Source organism: Hyperolius riggenbachi, chromosome 1 (assembly GCF_040937935.1).
Source record: "Hyperolius riggenbachi isolate aHypRig1 chromosome 1, aHypRig1.pri, whole genome shotgun sequence".
Lineage (NCBI taxonomy): Eukaryota > Metazoa > Chordata > Amphibia > Anura > Hyperoliidae > Hyperolius > Hyperolius riggenbachi.
In genome coordinates, this window is record NC_090646.1 from 404,118,092 (window position 1) to 404,140,845 (window position 22,754).

The 22,754-nt window shown below is 39.5% G+C and overlaps 1 protein-coding gene across 39 annotated transcripts in view; it reads left to right on the forward strand.

Moving 5' to 3' along the window:
- The window catches only part of PTPRD (protein tyrosine phosphatase receptor type D), a 382,778-nt gene that overhangs the window by 261,719 nt on the left and 98,305 nt on the right, over positions 1 to 22,754 (forward strand). For 17 of the 39 annotated variants that reach the window (XM_068235008.1, XM_068235014.1, XM_068235065.1 and 14 more), the window contains 4 exons: positions 202 to 216; positions 5,035 to 5,147; positions 11,280 to 11,321; positions 11,799 to 11,896. In XM_068235008.1, coding sequence (XP_068091109.1) covers positions 202 to 216; positions 5,035 to 5,147; positions 11,280 to 11,321; positions 11,799 to 11,896 — 268 coding nt within the window. The remainder of the gene's footprint in view (positions 1 to 201; positions 217 to 5,034; positions 5,148 to 11,279; positions 11,322 to 11,798; positions 11,897 to 22,754) is intronic. The other 22 variants (XM_068235116.1, XM_068235268.1, XM_068235326.1 and 19 more) reach the window with 5 other exon arrangements.

Genomic DNA, 22,754 nt, shown 5'->3' on the forward strand with positions numbered 1-22,754 from the left:
TCTGAATCAGCTATATTTTATCTCATCTTAGCTTGTTTAACTAATATCCTTTAACTGGTTGAATAAAAAAACATTATCAAATAATGCAGTAATATGGGTGGTAAAACTACTAGTGTACACAAAACATGTAAAGGGAAGAAACTGAGAACAACTTATCAACTAACATTTTACCCTTTTCCTTTGTGCCTCGCTAAAATGGAGTAGTAAACCAGACAGGTGAGAAATGTGACAAAATGGTCTATATGCAATAAATGTACGATTTTAATGGATTCAAAATGGTATACACACATTAACCTGTACTGTGAAGCAGGTGATGATCATTTGCCTATTCTATGTGATTACAGTGACAGATCCAATTAGTGACAGATTCCCCTGTGACAGATCAGCATCAGACCCTTCTACAGTAGTACAGTTGTCTACAGTAGTCAGCCTTTCAGTGAGAGATAACCTTACCCGTTAAGGCCCGCTCAGTTAATGTCCCCTGATGGGTATTGGACCCCAGGCCCTCAGGCGACTTTGTAGGGCCGAGGCTGTGTAGTTGAATTGATGGCTTGCAATCAAGCAAAATATTCTGTTCTGTGGTGGGCGGTGGAGCAGCACAGGAGTGATGTCACACAGTGGGCAGGGTGAGTGGGGAAAACAATACTATCTGCCATTGCTCAAAGGTAGGCAGTAACCTACTACGATGTCGCTTTAATGTGATACACTTGTATTATTAACTTTAGCCCCATTTTAAGATACTTTCGTTTCTGTCGCCGCAAATTGTAAAGTACACAACAACCACAGGTGTGTGGATTGTAATCTAGCTGCAGTGTATGATATTCCTTCTTGAAATGTTTATTTCCAAAAGCGTCCATCTAAACCCCCCATTTGTAAAATCTTTCATTCCTTACTGTGCAGATCACTATCAGTATTTTAGCACACACTGAGTAGAGAAGCAAGCCCATGCCCATAAAATACTAAATGAGAGTCAATTTTAAAGCTGAATACTCACCTAACGACAGGAAGATGGAACACAGAGACGGCCTCCGATGACGAGTGTTCCCTGATCCATTCTCTCCATTCTCTGATTCTGTTCTACATGCGACAGCACATGACGGGCGCAAACAAGAGTTCAAACGATCGTGGCACTTTACACGGGAGTCGTTGGGGATCTCAAAAATTCAATTGACTGTGATGGTCATTATCCCTGCACTTTGCCATTGTAATTGTGCTGTAATTGCGCGTCTGCACCCACGTTGCGAGATTGTGGAAACGGTCGCATACAAAATCACCAGTCATCAGAAAAATCGGCTGAAAAATCATGTAGCGGGTACGGGCCTCTACAGTAAACAGTATTAGTGTCATGTCAGCATCTTAAAATGGATAAAACTACTGATGCCACAATACTGCATTATTGATGAGACTCATTTTAAGACATTTAATTACTAAATTAATTTAGGTACGCTAACACCGTAAGGGGGCAGGTGCAGAAAATCGTGTAAAACCATGTTTGGACTGGAGAAGCAAAAATTCTTATCAAAACAATACCTTTTCTTGGCTAACTAGTAAAAAAGATTCATTTTATTGTTTTCACTGTTTGAATAAGGCCATAAGAGTTCAGCAACTTTAGAACATAATATTATTTGAAATGTAAATGTGCAGATACTTCTACAAAAGAACACTAGTAGTACTAGTCTAAATATGAACGATATTATCTGTGAGTGAAAAACAAACAGGAAGAAGGCTTTGTTATGCTAACAGCAAGACCCACTACCTGACTTACCACAACATTATTCAGTTTCCCTATTTTATTCCAAAACCAGACTAAATAATTTTGCATTGTTATTTGAAGTAAAGACCTTATTGGCAAGTCACAGAATTGATTCATTTTCTGTTCTCGAGCTCACTTGCAAGGCTTGTCTTGCCAGGCTTACTTTCTGTAATTAGTATTCAGTTTGCTGATACCGCCACCTACAAATAATTAAATGTTTCCATTACCTTCTATATAGGTAATAAACTCCTCGTCTTTGTTATGCTAAAAGTGCGCAGAAAAGCTCACCGAAAATGGCACTGGCATGAGATTTTATTAAGATAGGAAACTGATGAGTTCTTTTGTGACACATTAAACAACTCAGCCATGGCTAGAGCTCATTGTAACTTGCTTCATCCAAGAGGCAGTTGATGATATGAAGCGTGCAGAGGCAGAGGATCATTTGCAGGGGGGAAATCAGTCAGTGTTGTCCAGAAAACAATTAGCCATATGTTTACAGAAAGCAGTGATCTTGGCTCCTCAACGCTGCAAATTGACAACACATAAATGAGCTAATATGCTCTTGTAGGCCTCCATCTGTCTCTGTGTCAATGGTCCCTTAACAAAAATTGACACTTTCGCCACTGGCATTACTATACGTTTGTAGTAGAGAGATAATGCGCCACAAAAAATCATAGATTACTCACTGTAAAGAAAAAAAGAAAAAAAAAAGGAATATGTTGTCAGAATATGATACAGGCCTGACTTTTTTTAATGTAACAGCAGTGGCGTAGCTAAGGAGTTATGGGCCCTGATGCAAGTTTTACATTGCCCCCTCCCCCCCCAAGCACTCTATACAAAACAATTGATACGGCGCACCAAAACCTGCCAATGGGATAGGTGCAAGGAGGGGATGAGGAACAGTTTGTTAATGATTACCACTATTCACAGTCTCTATAGAAGTGATTATTACCAGCACAGGGCCAATACAGAGCTAATACTGCAGTTGAGGGAGGGCCCTTCAGGGCCCCTCTGGCCCAAGGGCCCTGATGCATTTGCAACCTCTGCAACCCTTATTGCTATCCCCCTGTGTAACAGCCTGAAAAAATCAAACTGAAGTCTTTTAGCCTGCATGTACAAAAGGTAAGTCAGACAGCAACAGCAACCGAGATAGGCAGTTATGGTGCACATTTGCACCTGGTAGTTTTGGCACCCCATAGAGAATAATTTCATTGTGACGCCAGCTGTGTAATTATGGCACAGGGTGCTTAGCTGCAGTATTTATCATCAAGCCGAATTAGCAGTTTCAATTAGCAGCATTTAGGAGGGGTTAGTGTAAGGTGTTGGAATTGTGGATAGTGTTAGGGGTTGGTGGGCTTAAAATAAGAATTAGATTCTGAAAGGCGATAATACTGTATATCTATCGCACAAAACAACATTTTGGCTTCACCTCACACCAGAATTTCCAAACCCTGTTCTTACATGAAAGTGCAGCAACGCCATACAGTCTGTATTTCCAACAAACCATTTGTTTAAAGGAATACTGTAGGGGGTCGGGGGAAAATGAGTTGAACTTACCCAGGGCTTCTAATAATCCCCCGCAGACATCCTGTGCCCACGCAGCCACTCACCGATGCTCCGGCCCCGCCTCCAGTTCACTTCTGGAATTTCTGACTTTAAAGTCAGAAAACCACTGCGCCTGCATTGCCGTGTCCTCGCTCCCGCTGATGGCACCAGGAGAGTATTGCACAAGTCCAGTATGGTCTTTGGTCTGCGCAGTACGCTCCTGGTGCCATCAGCGGGAGAGAGGACACGGCAATGCAGGCGCAGTGGTTTTCTGACTTTAAAGTCAGAAATTCCAGAAGTGAACTTGAGGCGGGGCCGGAGCATCTGTGAGTGGCTGCGCCAACACAGGATGTCTGCGGGGGACCATTAGAAGCACCTGGTAACTTCAACTCATTTTCCCCCGACCCCCCTACAGTATCCCTTTAAAGAGTAACTGTTAGCCCCCAAATTGAAATTTAAATCTCTATTGCAATGTTTTATTTAGTATTTAAGTGAGCCAAAAAGCCAATGCAGAACTTAAAAATCAATCTAATTTTTTTACTATGTAATCTTTTCCCCCAGCTCCGGACGCAAAGCAGCATATCAGATACTGCTTAGCATGCAGAGCATGCCTATGTCTGGCCGACCCCCCTCTCCCCCCCAGGACCAGGTGCCAATATATTCTCCCCACCAAACAGCTGACCGCTCTGACACAGAGAGAGAGCGGGAGCACTTCCAGCGCCGCCACCGCAGAGCAGCCGCCGCCGAGTCACATGTGATTCTCTCACATGTGAGAGAGATGCACGGCGGCGGCTGCTCTGCGGTGGCGGCGCTGGAAGTGCTCCCGCTCTCTCTCCGTGTCAGAACGGTCAGCTGTTTGGTGGGGAGAATATATTGGCACCTGGTCCTGGGGGGGAGAGGGGGGTCGGCCAGACATAGGCATGCTCTGCATGCTAAGCAGTATCTGATATGCGCCTTTGCGTCCGGAGCTTGGGGAAAAGATTACATAATAAAAAAAATAGATTGATTTTTAAGTTCTGCATTGGCTTTTTGGCTCACTTAAATACTAAATAAAACATTGCAATAGAGATTTAAATTTCAATTTGGGGGCTAACAGTTACTCTTTAAAGTTCTTCTTCAGGCATCACCTCAACTGCATATAGTGATAGTTTTAAGTGTCAGTGTACTTATATTTAAATATGGTTAAAATGTCTTAAAATGGAGGCTCTCATCAGTAATACAAGTACTGTATGCTGCACAGTATACAGCCTGCTGTGAGGGGAAGTAGTGTAAACAATAGACAGTCAGGTGATATCCAGATCTCTTCTGGGGAAAAACATCCACAATGGATTGTAATTGCATTATAGATCAGGGGTGGCTATTTAGATTATGTTGAAAACGTTAATGTTATAAGTAAATTTATACTTTATTACACTACTGTACGTTTTGTTTCCTAGGCCCCATCTCTTTTAGAAAAGCGCACATGCTTGGTCTCTCACGCGTAGTTTTAGCAAAAGATCATCACTCAAATTAATTTTGCATTTCCATAACATAATTGAATTTTGCTTGCTGTAATAAGCATGGTTATGTTGCTACATGGTAATTAATCAATAGCTGATGAGGAATCTCATCTACATGTTGTAGATAGTTGTTAAATTGTCATATCTACCAATATTTGAAACACTGAAGTGGCAGATAGTGATGCTATAATGCTAGAAACGGATGACAAGTCTCCATTTGTCAATCTGTATGCACAGGAAAAGGACGGAGTCCGAATCGAGAAAGAGCAGTCTACCTAATAACAAGGAGATCCCATCACATCATCCCACTGATCCTGTTGAACTCAGGCGACTTAACTTCCAAACCCCAGGTGAGCAGCACAATTCTCTATTTCTGCCTTATCGTACATATAACAAATATATAGAATTAGAACACATTAAATAACTTGAAGGTATCATCAATGTAGCTTATTGCATGTTGCAATACACACCAGTTTGTATGTGTGATCTGTATTAAGCCTGAGGTATGTTTTTGTTTTAATTGCGCAAAATGTATTTAGAGACATATGTACTATGATTGATAAATAATGACTACTACATTTTTACTGTTTATTTCAGACCACATATGCTTTGTTTTGCTGTAATCTCTCCAACCTGCTTGCCATTTTGTATTTTAGTACTTAAAGCTCTCCAGGCAATTTTGTCAAAATATCATATAATAACTTAGTAATCTTATATTTTGTGTGTGTGTGTTTCGAGGCTTCTTAAAGAGAACCCGAGGTGGGTTTTAAGAATGCTATTAGGACACAGAGGCTGGTTCTGCATACAATGACCAGCCTCTGTTACTATACTGTGCCCCCCCCCCCGTGCTCTGCCACTCCCCCGCCTTCTCTATAGCACCACTCCCCGCCTGCGTCCCTTCCCTCCAATCAGCTTACAGTGCACAGACTGAATCTCTCTGGGAAGACGGAGATATATTGTTGTGCAACACTTTGGTGGACACCCTTAACTAGTAACAGTACTACTAAAGTACTCTATTTGATTTTTTTCCAGCTAATAACAGATAAATTCCAGCTCGAGCGCTGAAAGAAGTCTGGTCTTTTTATTCATTTTCATGCAAATTTCAATAAACCAGCAAATACACCTAAAAACAAATTCACCCTTTTCTAGATAAAGTGCATGGTGCTGCCACACATCGTTAGCAATTGATGGAGCATTTCCCTTTAGCAATTTTAAATATATATGAATATTTGTTGTCCAAGACAGTAAGTCAAGAACTCTAATTATTATGAGCCAGTCATAGAAAAAATTATCCATTAACATATGCCTCAGTATATTTACCTCTCCAAGTGGAAGTAAGGCTCCTTTACGTATTTGCACTAGTGGGCCATAACCTCATACGATTATGCTCATTAACCATCATAAATCCATATTAAAGCCCATTTTAAACCACAAAAGGAAAGCTTTTTACTTAATCAATGAGATTTCAAGGTGATTGCCTAAACATATCAGTTATCCTCTACCCGTGAAGCCACATATACATTTATATATGAATATAGCGGCATTTGGTGTTTATTAATTAGGAAAGCATGGCTGATTAAGCTGCATCAATATTTAAATAGATGAGATGGCTTGGCTTTTCATTTAACAGCCTTTACTGACTCAGCGGGTTATTAAACTACATGGAATGACCTGACACAAAGGGCATTATGTCTACTAACTCTGAAAATGTATACATTTGAAAATTAAGATCACTATGAAATTGTGGCCCACAAAGCTACTTTTTGGATCTTTTGTAAAAATGCTGTTTTATGATTACAGTAAACTGGTTTGACATTTCTTCTGTTATTTGTATCTGTGCATCTGTGTGTCTGGCACCTACTTGTGAGAAATGTAGAAGTGGAAAAGTAAATAGCACCGTAGATCACAGTAGAGAATATATTTTTTTAAATATTCATGAAGGTTCAAAGGGTTTAAAAACAATGCTGTACATATATGCTAATCTAAAACAGGATTTCTTTCACCACTTCCCCGATAACGTAATGTTATCATTATTATAATTTATAACGCTAACATCTTCCTACTCTATGCTGTACATAGTACAAAACAAATAACATGGAACATGGATACGTGAAATCTTCAAAACTCTGTACAATCAGGACATCCAGCAATACAAATACAAACATGTTGATGTATATTGTGGTCATGCACACAGCACCCATCCCACGATCCTAACCCCCCCTCCTCAGAACACACGTACTGCAACATTTCAGAGGTTAATATTTCCCATGGCTCCCGCCACCAGATCTCTTCTTCAGTCTTGGATGTGGGCTGCTGTTGAGGTGGGCCTTTGGGCAAATCAGTTTTTTAACTGGAGCAATATAATGGAGGGCACTATAAATGGGGCACCATTCTGGAGGAGGCTAAATAGCACAATAATGGCAACACTATAAAGGGAACACTTTAAAAGTGTGAACACCATGCTGGACACCATAATGAAACACTACATGTGGGAGAGAACAGGTATGAAGACACCGGAACTGTGGGGAACACAGAGAAGCACTGTAATAGACATGATACTTGAGGAGGGGGTACTAGATATCTGTTAAATAAAATAAAGCAACGTACCACATACAGCGTAGGTGTATAATTTTTAATGACATAGATAACATTCTGAGTAGGGCAACACTTCAGTGGTATAGTTATGTCTCTTAGTACACATGTGATTGAAACATTTCCAGAAAGCTAAAGCAACACTATTAACTTATCATAATGGTGGCAACCATTCTGTCTTAAGCTACAACATGTACATCTCTTTAATATTAATTTTTCATAATTTTTCAAATATAGGAGAGGTCTAAGAAGATTTTTGAAGTCTTCTACTTCAAACAGGTCACTGCCGCTTAGCTAATAGACAGATGCATACAATGCCGTATGATGGCTTGGCAAGGGTGAATGAGGCTGTGCTTGGCATACCTACCACTGTGAAAGACTTCACCAGATCTTCACTGGTTGGAACCCAGAGATATTCTAACTGAAGTTCTGCTAAAGGACCTTACAGTGATAAATATGACATTACAGAGTCCAGTTTACCTCCATCCATATCATCATAAGGTTCTAGCTATAGTAATTGTTTAAGTATTTGAGAATCTTTAGAGTAGATGTGTTGTTATTACATTTATGTCTTAGGCCGCAAGTCCATTTAAACATTTTTTGATTTCCCTCTTAGGGTCATGTCACAGGAGAGATTAAGCTGCTGATACTAAATACAGTTACAGAGATTATTTTATTTTCAAATCATTTAATTTAAATTTCCAAATAAATAATCTAGAACAAACAATGGAGTTCTTACATTAGTTATGCACAAGTGGACTTAGAAAGTATAAATTAAGTATGTAACTGGAACTGAAATATAGAATGTTTATGTCAATGAAATCAATAAAATTATAAATGAAACTATCACCGTATGACGTTTTCAAGGCAAGCTTCATAGGAAACTAACTTGGAGTTAATTGTAATGAACTTTTGAAATTGATCAAAAAGCTGTAATGTTAACAATTATACTAAATATAAATAAAAACCCTTGAAACAAAGACAAGCATATACAAATACTGCACATATTCTAAGTATCTGCTGCTAATGTTGTCCAGTGCAGTTGCTAACAACTCCAACATGCTAGAGCAGCAGCAAGTAGTTGCTGCCAAGAAGTTGGTAGCATCTTCATGGAATAGCATCATTATTTATCCTCATAGTAGTGACTGAGGCTGGATACGCAGTGGTCTGAGTTAGAATAACATAATCTGGTACAATGCAGTATTGTAAACAGGCCCGTAGAATTGTATGAGCAGTGAGTTGATAGGCAGAATTATTCTGCAACGCAACTGAGCACTATGAACTTGCCCTAAGGGGTTAATTCACAAAGCTTACTTATTTTTCACTCGTAATGTAAGGAAAGCTAATGCATGAGATAAACATATAAGGAGAGATAAATCATGAGTTACTTCAAATTAGGAGAGGTAAACCATGAGTTAAGTCAGTTAAGGAGAGTTACATCATGAGTTAAGTTAGATAAGGAAAAATAAATCATGAGTTGCGATTTAAGGAAAGATCGATTCTGAGTTAAAAAGTAATGTGAGATAATTCATCAGAAAAGTTTTGTGAATCACCCACTAACAGCTAGTTTGCAGTGCTCAGTTGCGGTGCAGAATAATTCTGCACATCAACTCACTGACTATACAATTCTATGGGCCTGTTCAAAGTACTGTGTTGTAAATGATCACATTATTCTAACTCTCTGCATGCAGACTTTCTATTAAAGTTCTATGTCCAGTCTCCATTGCAGAAGACATTATCACGTGTGCGCTATGCAACTGACCACTGGGAATCCAGCCTTAGTCTCATGATCTAGTTGTCAATACACACCAGTACTTCAGCCTTGATTATACTTTGTTCTGATGCCTTTTCCGTTGCTGATTTGAATTCAATATTAGTAAAGTATATTTTATAGGTAGTTCTAAAGTGTTTTGTATATTGTATAGCTAATTCAAAAGAGTTAAAGTTACTGCTGTAATAATGACACACACAGCACTTCTAAAAAAAGAAGCACTGTGAGATAGACTGCCTACAACACTGCAACTGCATTCATAAATATTCCTGTTTTGGTACCCAATAAATGCCATTGCACCAATACTTGCCCAGAGCATTTTTAAGTGTGCACAATCTGCAGCCAAATACCAGGATTTTAAAACATCTTACTTTCACTACTAAACACATAAGTCTAATATACTGTAGAAAAAATAATAATGTATTTAAAAAAATATCTAAATACATATCAAATGCATTGCTTATGCACTCAGTTGTAGACCATGGCCTGTTTTCCCAATAAGAATGACTACATTACACAACACAGCCACCTGTATGATTGGAAGGGGTCACATATTCCAACCTGTACATTATGTCTCTTTATTATGCACTATATTAATAAAGAAGCCAAATCCTTTGTTCTCCAGGTAGCACCATTATCTTTTTATAATGTAGTTACTGTTAGTTGCGTATCACATCACTGTATGTGCATGATCTTGTGTCTATGTATTGCAGGTTGTTTTTGTTCGTAATAATTTGACTCTACTGTTGTTACTAATTTGTCTCCCGTCTTCAACTGACTTTTACTCTTTACAGCTTTGAACAGTATTTCAGTCCCCTACGCCTCTCTGATTGGCTCTGTGTCCTCCCTCTCTAGTCAAACTGCCTCTCAGTCATTATATGATAATAGCTCTCTCCCACGATTCGCTCAAAAAGGTCTAAACATCTTTGTCTCTTATTATTGCTGTACTAGTACTATTATATCCTTCACATCAATCAGCCATCAGTATTTAAAAGTCTTCTATCGTCCTATGTTGACTATCCACTACTCATATTTATCCATGGGGTGCTTGAACTGGATCAGCATGATGATTTTTATGGTTCCATTCAGCCGTTGCACCCAACTGTTTCAATGCTAAATATGTTTTCTAATAAATTCTTTAATTTTTAATAACAAGCTCACAGCCTTATGACGCTAGCATGAATGTAGCCTTTCAGGTTACACACTTCTGTTTCTTTAGTAACCACAACAGTGTGGGAATTAAAATGTCTTATTAGAGTTCATTTGTAATATGTATTAAGACGGATTTGTACTGTGAATTCCATTTTAAGCCCCCTAAATCCATCAGTGTTTCCTTTGCAATATTAACCAGTTCTTTGGGGTGTGCTAATTCAGATCCACTAGCCAGCTGTTTCTTCATTATGAGTGTTGATTGGGTCACAATATGTCATGGATGTGTTTCCTTCAGGCCTCCAGCTTTGGCTGAACCATGTTGTATTGATGATTAGTCCATCTCAGCCTGAACATCAGGCAGAGCACCATTACTTTTGGTGTGGCACAATTCTAAAGCAAGCTTGTTGCAAAGAAATATGTCTGCAGCTGGCAGGTTGATATAGTCTCCCCTTTTCTGTGTTCAGTGTTCCAATAAGACAAAGATGTTTACACCTTAAGTAGATTGTAGTCACTTTTTAGGGGTTGGGCTCTGGACTCGAAATGCTAAAAAAAGGATCATTTTATTTATTGATTGATTTATTATTATTTTTTTACCATGGCCACGACTGTAACCCCTTGCTCTGCAATCTGCTAATCGTGAAAACATTTTTGAAGCTTCTAATTACCAAAATCCTTCTCTCCAATATATGTTGTATGATAACTATGATGCATGTTTCATTTTGTGTGTTGCATGGTATTAAACTCTTAGTTATTTATGTTTAGTATGATGTTCTACTTTTCACAACCTCAATTCATATTGATCATTCCATAAGCATTGTTAATTTATTGAAAATACACCCTTTTGCTTCACGAGTGTACTAGTATCTGATTATCCCCTTGGGAAGCAAAAGGGTATAGAAGTCCCACTGAGTTTTTTTCATGACATTATTCAGTTTTTCTTTTATTTATACACCCATTTCCTTTTCAGGTTCAGGTGTCGCCGGTTACACTGGTAACCTCCATTCATCAAGTTAGTTTCCTTCGTTATGCATTAGTCATTTCAAATTTCCCCTCTTCTTCTCTTCTAGGAACCCTCAGTGTTCTGTCTGTTTAGTTCACTGCTTTCTCACCTCCTAATCTCAGTTTCCATTTCACACAGTGCAGAACAAAGGGTTTGAACACAATGTAAAATAGATGCCTTTACCTGTGGTCTAACTGTATTACATTCCTTTACTTAGCTAATGCCATGATTCATTGCACAATAATGGCCTTCATACTAGACAACTTGGCTTTTGGAATATGCTTGGTGGCTACTCATGCATCAAAGCTCATCTTTCCAAAGCATGACTGGCTTTAAAAACTAAACTTATCTGCCTGCTTCCCACACATGCAGCATTTACTTCTCGCACATTAATGAGTTTGTTGCCGTTCTTAACTGTGCTTAGTACTTGTGAACATATATTAACAGCTGCATTTGCCTTCAAAATGTATCCCTTTTCCTTCTTAGGTATGGCCAGCCATCCACCCATACCTATTCTAGAGCTTGCTGACCACATTGAGAGGCTCAAAGCAAATGACAACTTAAAGTTCTCTCAAGAATATGAGGTAACTTTTTCATTTCTTCTGTGATTAATGTTCAAAATAATTAAGTCTGTCTATAAATATGTTGTGCGAAGGATTACATTTTATTTTTCATTGCCTTGTGGATATTGAACTAACCATGGTAACATTTGAACTTTTTTGTTCCAATATAGATAGAAAGACAGATAGGGTCAAAATGAAGTATCCAGTGTGATTCTTTATCTTTATTAGGCTTTAATAACTGTCTTGCCTTTGTTAATAGTAATATAAATAGAGCATTGGCATAAGTTTTTTTGGCATACTAATTAAAAATAAATTATCAGATTAGTATCCTGTGGCTTAACTATTCTTATCTTCTTTTTTTACTTGTGGCCTTCAGGTAATAATGAAAATCTCTCTTTATAACAGGGCTGCAACTACAAATCATGGGGTCCTCAGCAAAACATTGATGGGAATCCCCAATGTTCACACCCCCCGCTTCCTTGGTGACCCTTATAGCCTTGTAGTCCATCTTCCAAATGTCATAAAACAAGAGTGGCCATCATGACATTTACACTCATAATAAGTGTAGCCACAAAAACACGTAATTTGGAAGATGAATCCCTGTATCAGAAAGTTAGTAGTTGTGGGCCAACCACAGCTCTGGGTACCTCTGTTGCTCCCCCTCCTTAATACTCATATAATAAAAAGGACATTTCAAAAACTAGATGAAAACATGTGCAAATAGCCGATAATAGGATAACAGAGGCGCCAATAGGATAAAAAACACTAAAAGAACTTAAAAACCCATCTTGGTAATAGAGGAGGCAGTGGTGGACTCACCCCCTCCAAGCAGAACACACGACTGTGGATTTTCAGTCAAAACAATTTTATTGGATACTCCAAATAAAGTGCAACGCGTTTCACGGGATACAAACCCGCTTCATCAGGCAATAACAGATAGGAGTAAACAGCATCTGCCAGTATCATCAACACTGAGCGCCTCTGTTTACTCCTATCTGTTATTGCCTGATGAAGCGGGTTTGTAACCCGTGAAACGCGTTGCACTTTATTTGGAGTATCCAATAAAATTGTTTTGACTGAAAATCCACAGTCGTGTGTTCTGCTTGGAGGGGGTGAGTCCACCACTGCCTCCTCTATTACCAAGATGGGTTTTTAAGTTCTTTTAGTGTTTTTTTATCCTATTGGCGCCTCTGTTATCCTATTATCTACATCAAGTCCACCCTTGGTGGAGGGTTGTACCCTTCCTTCTCCAACTACAGAGAGCGACTTTTTAATCCTGAGTGGGGTCAGGACAATCTCCCCACCTGCTTTGACAGTGGTTGCCTACTTGGTAACCCTGGTTTGTGAGTATTAAATTAATATTATTACTCTATCAATTATACCTTACCAGTACATACTACACTATATTGGGCTCTTGGTGTTCTCTCTTTTTCTCATCATGTGCAAATAGCCGTACTGTAATGCATAATATCAATGACTAAAGTGCTATGGTATAGTATATATATAGTCATTGTAAGTGCAGTTACAATGGCACTTTACAGTCAATATCCTATACAGTTTGACATTTAGTTTTAAATAGTCTATAGGCCTTCTATAGGCACACCATTTTGGTAGCCCTATGGAGAACAGAAAGAGGAGAACAAGCAAGAGCAAAATGTGATGGGTTACAACAAAATCAGTCAGGCATAGATTTCCAGTATGCCTAATCACTAATGGCCAGTAAATAAGCATTTGGTGATAGCATCCCACAAAAATGATAAGTGCACCCACAATGGAATAAATATCTAGATGGAAAATGAACCTATTTGAAAGTGCCTTTGGGGTCAGCAACCCTAAACCTCATGGCATGCAGGTTACAGCAGATGTGGAGTGGTGCCATTAGAGTAGCCCTGTATCACTCCTTACACTAGTCATACTAAAAGAACATGTGTTGGTTCACTCAATTAAGATAATAACTTGCAGGGCAGGCAAATGCATAAAAACAGAAGGAAAAAATGGGTTTGAATTTTCAGTGAGCAGGCAGAAACATAACACCTCCAAAATATATTAATTGTTGGTTCCAATACAATTACCCAATGACCTGTATCCAGGTATTTGTTGACAGTAATGTATAGATAGGTAGGAGAGGAGTATTAAAAGGGATAAGACAGTTTATAACTGTTCTCATGAAAGACAATGGTCAATAAGATGCATGAGATGATACAACCTTTAGGGACATGATTGCAGCTTCAACATGGCCAATCAAAGCTGCAGCACTTGCATTATATTGGTCCATGTTCAATCTGCATGCATTTGCATAGCATTTCAAATTAGCCTCAACTCCGAATTATTTGCATCTTACTGGCCATTCTGTTCTTATCCTTTTCAATAAGTGGTAAAAGTGTTGTAATAAGTCTACTGCCTATGTTTACACACCTGTGATGGTCCGTTGTTCAAATTTACAGGAGCAGGAGTGGCAAATAACACAATCATGAATGCATATATGAAAAGAAGCAGCTTGATTAGCTCTAGATGTAAACCTGATTCTGTGACAACCATGTTTGATAAGTTTCTATGAAAGCCAAAACCAGTTTCCCTTTTCTTCACTTTCCATTGACCTATTTTAGCCTATGTAGACTGTATTTTCTTATATAGAAAGCAGGAAACTGCTGTTTTATTATGCAAGAGACACCCTTTAACTTTTATGATCATTTTCTATGGCCTTTGTCTTTTCGCTGCCTCTCTATTACTGTGCTGATGAGCAAAATGCATTACTGCGATTACCATTAAGCTTAATTCATTCATTACATTCCCCTTGATTTGCTAATTACATTAGTGTCCCTAATGTGGTATAAACTTACTAGTATCATTCTGTCATCTATCTTAATAGTCACAAGTATGTTCCTACTAGCAAAATTAAATTGGAGGTTTCTAACACATTAGCGCCTTTTTATTGTATTAGGAACAATGAAGTATATTTTCCATTTTTCTTGATACAAACCTGTTTTCCAGGAGAAGTATTCAGTGAAATATCAGGAGCTTGTTCTACAAGGCCTCATTAGATGAGGTAAATGGCTATTGAAGTTGATAATGCCCTATAATACTATGTAGACCAGGATAAGTGTTGCTAAAAATATAAGCAGACAAAGTAACGCCAACCATATGTCACATGCAGTTTTGGACAGCTTTGGGAAACAGGCTGTCACAGCAATTGAAGATACTTGTGGCCTAATTTCAGTTGCAGCTATCGCATTAATGGCTAGCAATAGTCATTTTATTGTTTATTTACATGATTACATGATCACATGATTCAAGTGTAAAAATGGTGACAGAAGTTTCCTAACTTGTCAAATATAAAACTGAATTTACACAGTGGGAGACATGGCAGCGCTTTCAAACAAAACTTACAGGGAGTGCAGAATTATTAGGCAAGCGGTATTTTTGAGGAATAATTTTATTATTGAACAACAACCATGTTCTCAATGAACCCAAAAAGCTCATTAATATCAAAGCTGAATATTTTTGAAAGTAGTTTTTAGTTTTAGCTATTTTAGGGGATATCTGTGTGTGCAGGTGACTATTACTGTGCATAATTATTAGGCAACCTAACAAAAAACAAATATATACCCATTTCAATTATTTATTTTTACCAGTGAAACCAATATAGCATCTCAACATTCACAAATATACATTTCTGACATTCAAAAACAAAACAAAAACAAATCAGTGACCAATATAGCCACCTTTCTTTGCAAGGACACACAAAAGCCTGCCATCCATGGATTCTGTCAGTGTTTTGATCTGTTCACCATCAACATTGCGTGCAGCAGCAACCACAGCCTCCCAGACACTGTTCAGAGAGGTGTACTGTATTCCCTCCTGGTAAATCTCACATTTTATGATGGACCACAGGTTCTCAATGGGGTTCAGATCAGGTGAACAAGGAGGCCATGTCATTAGTTTTTCTTCTTTTATACCCTTTCTTGCCAGCCACGCTGTGGAGTACTTGGATGCATGTGATGGAGCATTGTCCTGCATGAAAATCATGTTTTTCTTGAAGGATGCAGACTTCTTCCTGTACCACTGCTTGAAGAAGGTGTCTTCCAGAAACTGGCAGTAGGACTGGGAGTTGAGCTTGACTCCATCCTCAACCCGAAAAGGCCCCACAAGCTCATCTTTGATGATACCAGCCCAAACCAGTACTCCACCTCCACCTTGCTGGCGTCTGAGTCGGACTGGAGCTCTCTGCCCTTTACCAATCCAGCCACGAGCCCATCCATCTGGCCCATCAAGGCTCACTCTCATTTCATCAGTCCATAAAACCTTAGAAAAATCAGTCTTGAGATATTTCAGCATGTTTCAGCTTGTGTGTCTTGTTCAGTGGTGGTCGTCTTTCAGCCTTCCTTACCTTGGCCATGTCTCTGAGTATTGCACACCTTGTGCTTTTGGGCACCCCAGTGATGTTGCAGCTCTGAAATATGGCCAAACTGGTGGCAAGTGGCATCTTGGCAGCTGCACGCTTGACTTTTCTCCGTTCATGGGCAGTTATTTTGCGCCTTGGTTTTTCCACACGCTTCTTGCGACCCTGTTGACTATTTTGAATGAAACGCTTGATTGTTCGATGATCACGCTTCAGAAGTTTTGCAATTTTAAAAGTGCTGCATCCCTTTGCAAGATATCTCACTATTTTTGACTTTTCTGAGCCTGTCAAGTCCTTCTTTTGACCCATTTTGCCAAAGGAAAGGAAGTTGCCTAATAATTATGCACACCTAATATAGGGTGTTGATGTCATTAGACCACACCCCTTCTCATTACAGAGATGCACATCACCTAATATGCTTAATTGGTAGTAGGCTTTCGAGCCTATACAGCTTGGAGAAAGACAACATGCATAAAGAGGATGATGTGGTCAAAATACTCAGTTGCCTAATAATTCTGTACTCCCTGTATACCTGACTGATTTGTTTGCATTGATGTGCAGAGCTCCAATAAAGCGCTGCCATGTCTCCCGCTGTGTAAATTGAATGTAAGTATACTAGTGGCCAGCTGCATTCACTGTTTCAAATTCACTTTCAAAAAGTCTTAGATTAGAATTATTTTTTGCATCTGTTTTGCATTCAAGGCATGTATTTAGCTCCAGAGGGGTTCTGCATTGCCTCTGTTGGCTTGCAATTCAGATGCATCCTTTGTGCGCTGTCACTTGTCTGTCTATAAAACTGAATTGTCAGTGACAAATAACTGTCATTTTTATTGGTCAAGTGTTCTGTTCTTGATTCAGTTGTTAGGAAGATGTTGTTTATCATAAAAATTGAGGGCACTTGATCTGCCTACATAAGAACACATTGGCCTCAATTTACAAAGCATTACTGAATGCAGTCATACTATGTTTATTAATGGATGCATACTTCTGTTAATTAACTGATTTTGCAGAGGAATTGTAATGACAAATAGTAGGGTGCAGTAAATTATACAGAATACCCACTTTTACATTAAATATCCTGGTTTCTCCCTATAGCTTTATAGTCACAGAGCTGAACACTTAAATGCAACACATGGCAAAAAGATTTCATGCATGTAGAAAAAATCTTATTGCAATAGCATTGCTACCATAATAGAGGCATTGAAGAATTTGGCAAATGCAGTGTGATAGTTTTAATGACCATAATAGTTTTTGTTTTTTTGTTGTTGTTTTTTTAGTTTAATAAGAGTGTGCTTAGATTTCTGCAGAAATCTATCAAGTATCAATCTAAGCCGCTAGAACTTTGTTCTTAAAGAGAACCCGAGGTGGGATTTTATTATGCTAGTGGGCCACAGAGGCTGGTTGTGCACACTAACACCAGCCTCTGTTGCCCCATGGTGTGCCTCCAAGACCCCCCCTGCGCGCCGCTATACCCCCCGCAGTGCTGGCGACACGCAGCGTGTCGCCAGCACAATGATTACCTCTGCGCTATCTGTTAGCGCCGCTCCCCCGCCTCCCCCATATCGGCGCTACCCGCCCGCGTCCCTTCCCTCCCGCTGATTGGAGGGAAGTGACGCGGGCGGGTAGCGCCGATACGGAGGAGGCGGGGGAGCGGCGCTAACAGACGGGCTTAGGTAAACATTGTGCTGGCGACACGCTGCATGTCGCCAGCACTGCGGGGGGTATAGCGGCGCGCAGGGGGGTCTTGGAGGCACACCATGGGGCAACAGGGGCTGGTGTTAGTGTGCACAACCAGCCTCTGTGGCCCACTAGCATAATAAAATCCCACCTCGGGTTCTCTTTAATGCTGGCCAACACTATGTAGTCATCACTCCCCCACCAATCTCCCATGCCTGCTTCATGGGGATTTTCCAATATAACTGATCACCAATAAACTGCCCAAAATCAAATCTAAAGTTAATCGATCAGATATGAGGGGGAAATAGATTTCCAACACATTCTAGCAAAGTACTTAAATTGAATGGAAAAAATGAATACTGTATTCTTAGCTTTAGAACAGACTAGCATAGCAGACTGCTACAATTTGTTGTTCTCACTCCTTGCAATCCCGCCAACTGGAAAAGAGTTCTGCAATAATTCAGCACTTTAATAAAACATAAATAAATACATATGGGCCTCGATTCATAAACAGCAGTGCGATAAAAAAATCTTGTCGCGAAAATACCGCACTCTGTATTTTCCCGGTCTGTGTGCTAATTCATAAAGATTTCCCCAGCTGCCCTTGGAGGTCAGTAAATTACCGCAGCCCATTGAGCGGTAGAGTAGAGCAGTGTCTCGATTCTCTCTTTGCCCTGCAGAAATGAATCACACAGATGGCTCTCTCTGGCTCTCCCACTGATGACTCAGACAGATGAGTCACACAGTCTTTCCCTGCCTGCAGAAATGACTCACACAGACGGTTCTTTCCACTGATGACTCAGACAGATGAGTCACACAGTCTTTCCCTGCCTGCTCAAATGATTCACACAGACGGCTCTCTGGCTCTCTCCACTGATGACTCAAACAGACTTCGGATCTCTGCACTTTTGCATTCATCAGAGCTGTCAGAGCTGTCGGTAACTTGTTATCGCCTCACTAGAGGTGTCGGTGACTACCGCCAGGCTTACCGCTTGTTGAAGGCTTTATGAATTGACATTTGCTGACAATTTACTGACATGTGTTGTCGGTAACTGCAGCCAAGTCGGTAATTTATCTCCCTGGTCGGTAATGTCAGCTTTTCATGCGGTAACAGCCTTTATGAATTGGCATTTTGCTAAGTGGTCGGTAAAGTCTGCTGTTTTCAGCATTATTGCATGAGGTAATGCTTTATGAATCGAGGCCATGGTCCTGGGTGGGAACACATCATGCTAAAACTTGTTTCAGAGCATGAGATTTGGAAGAACACATCCTCCCTTATATTGGCAGCTGTGTTTGTGCACAGTCTACTGGAAGGATAAGGAATTTCAACAGTTAATTTTTCAATGTCCCAAAATAAGTCCTTTTAAGTTTAAAGCAAGTCTGAACTAAGCTTACTTTTACTCATCTCATCACTGCCATGTTTTACATACCTAAATAACCTAGTTTTACTAAAGCATAGCATCATCTCACCTCGCTGCCCAGAGCTGCAGAATGTGTGTCACTGGTACTGCCATCTTGCTCTCTGCAAGCTCTGCAAATGGCATTTTCTATGTAGCTTATGATTCCGACACTTGCATCAGACACTAAAACATAATCTCATGTTATAAGCTTCCATAAGAGGGAAAGTGTTTACACAGCAAGGTCAAGCAGTGACACAGCTCTGACAATATTCACCGCTTTTCACTACAGAAGCTGACAGTGATAAAACATCATTAGGTATTCTAACAAAAGGTGTGTGCTGTATTGTCTTCCTACAGGGAACACACCTGCTGCTTTTGTATGCAAAACAGTTCCTGAGCTCATCTATTTTCAGGTAGATGTACCTGCTGCAGAGTTGCAGGCTGATTATAATAGTAATAAGGACAGTGCAGGCTTAAATGGGTTGATGCCAGAGATGGGAAGCATCCGGTTGATTCTACTGAGAGCTAATGGCCTGACTGTATTTTAATAAGTGCCACAGAAGTAAACTCCTATTTTAAGGATTTTATACAAAACTAGTGACCTTAGCCCGTAAAAACGGGCTAGGTCTGTCAGTAATCCGCCGTGCGTGCGCAAGCTGCCCGCCCTGTGCGCTCACACACACGACCGCCCCTTCTGGCTCTGTCCTCCTCTGGCTCTCGGCAGTGTCTCTGCGTCTTGTCCCTGCACATGATATCTGGTAATGAGTGCATTTCATCTGCATTTTCATTTGTCATTCATTATTTGTGCCATTCTCAGCTTTTGATGCTTTCTGAAAAGTGTCATGATAAAATTATATGCAAGGAAATGCTTAGTACAATATAATACTGGAGAAATGGACGTTTCCTATGGAAATCATGGAGAAGAAGAATTGATGCGTGGTCATGGTCACTTGAGTGTTTGTAAACTCCTGATTGGCTGATCACAATCACATTATTATTTAAAGTGTACCCAAGGCTAGATGTGACATGATGCGATAACCATGTTTATGTACCATACAAAACATATTAATAACCAGGCGGTTTTACGTGTTTTATTTTGCTGCCTGAAAGAGTTAATTTCTAGGTGTGGAAGTGACAGCTTCTCTCTTGTCGGCACCTTGTTGGGAATAGTAGACATTGATAAGCAAATTACAGCCATAAAAGTTTTCCTAACAGAATACAACTTCTGAGGGCATGGAGAGATAAAATACATGAACTATTGACCTTTTGTGTAACTCTGGGACACTTAATAGGCCACCACTGATTATAGACAGTAAACATTCAACCTACATTGTAAATATTTAAATATAAAAGAAAACCAAGGGATACTTAAAAAAGTAATTTTTAGGAGTAGAAGGATAAATACAATAGTTTATCTCATCAGTTTATTTTCATCTCGAGTTCACATTAATTCCTTTTAAGCCAAAACTGGAAACAAAAGTGACACATCATTGTGATCATAACCAGCCAATGGTAGGCTTACAAATCGTTCCCAATGATCTCAGTTCCGGTTGTGTGATATCTCTTATGGGAGAAATTAAGTAGGAGAAATTCATCATCTCTAATAGCCTGTTTACACTACTACAGTTATGGTCTAATAGTTCTAGCCCAAGGCTAAGGCCCGGTTCACATTGGCACAAAAATTGCTCCGTTTAGCAGAGCTAAATGGACTGGATCCTAACAGAGGAGAACGGATCCTATGTTAATCAATAGGATCCATTCAAATTGCTCTGTTAGAATGAATCCGCTCCGCCGAATGGACCACGAGTTTGGGTCTACAGCAAATTTTCAGGATCAACGGATGCATCGATTTGACCATGCACTAACGGAACGGGGTTCACAGAGGGAAAACTGATGCCTTTTAAAACTGATCCGTTCCATGGATCCGTTTTTACACGGATCAGTTTTCCATCCGTGCCAGTGTGAACCAGGCCTAACTCTGCAAACTGTACAGAGGCCATGATCTCATAGATAGATTCACTTTTAAATAGGACCTGTAGTAACCTCTCTAATATATTTATTGCCACTACTCAAACACACACACACATATTTGCATTCAGTGTTATAAGTTATTGCTATGGCTTCAGCAAAAAGCCCTTTTAAGATTAGCCCATTGAACCTGTAAGTGCTCATTAAGCTTTTTAATGCAAGCTACCAGCAAATGAGATGTTGCTCTGTCACACCTGAGAGATTGATCTATGAGCACAGACACATATTACTCATTGCTAATGATAGTTTGCAGAATGTATTGGCAGCTTTTCATTGTTTCATTAGCACAGTGTTTTCATTTCTAATAAACTACAACAGACCATTTTTCATTTGTTTAGTGCCCTCTTATTCCCTAGAGACTAAGGAGTTATTTAATAGTCTTGACCATCTGGACCTTAAGCCTACAGAAACATACAGAGGGGGCTGAACACATTGCTGATAGTCAGGCTGTAGCACATCAGTGAATTGCTGAATGGCTGATAAAGACATCTGCCTTACTTGTCACATACGTCTAAGCTGCTTTAGATTATTGCAGCTAGTTTGCTTGATATGGCATATGTGACTGTTGCTGAACAGAGTACTGTACGTCAGCTTTCACACTGGAAAAATAGCGCTAAGAAATGGTTGATTATGTAACATGACCAGGCTTGTTAATTGTCTGATTGCATCGCTTCCTCATCAAGCATTGATTAAATGAGTCACCTTTAGATGCATAATGGAGATGATAAAAATCACTCTGAAAAGTAAACCATTCACCTTACTTTTCTAATAAGAATTCATCATAAATTAAAATGCCAGTGTACTTATATCTAAGTTTAATTAATTAAGATAGGATGGGCTCAGATCAATATCACCATATACCTGTTTTATTTCATTTACCAGTCTTTACGAAACAGGTATGTCAGCCCTAGTATGTTACTCTGCGCTGTAGTAAGCAAGGTACAGTCTATTCATTTCTTCAAATGGTGGTAACATCTTCAAACACTGAATACAGTTCTACTGGCTGCACATAGCTCTTTGAAAAGTTAGTAAGTCAAGTACCTCTTCTCTTTAAGTTATATTAGCACACTTACATAAAACTTTAAGGCCCAGTTCACATTGGGAAGAAAAATAAATTAGTGGACCGTACCGAAATGGATCCTAACTGATGTGAACAGATCCAGTGTTAACCAATGGATCCATTCCCATTGTTCTGTTAGAACGCATCCATTTGGCACGTTCCGCCGAACAGTCTGCAAGCTTGAGGAGGCTGCGATAATGAACGGATCAAAAACATTGTGTTTCATTTGCAAATTTATAGCAATTGTAGATAGATATTTGGACAACATTTTGTCTTCTCCTGTAATGGGAATCTAGTAAGTGACCCCTTTAGAGT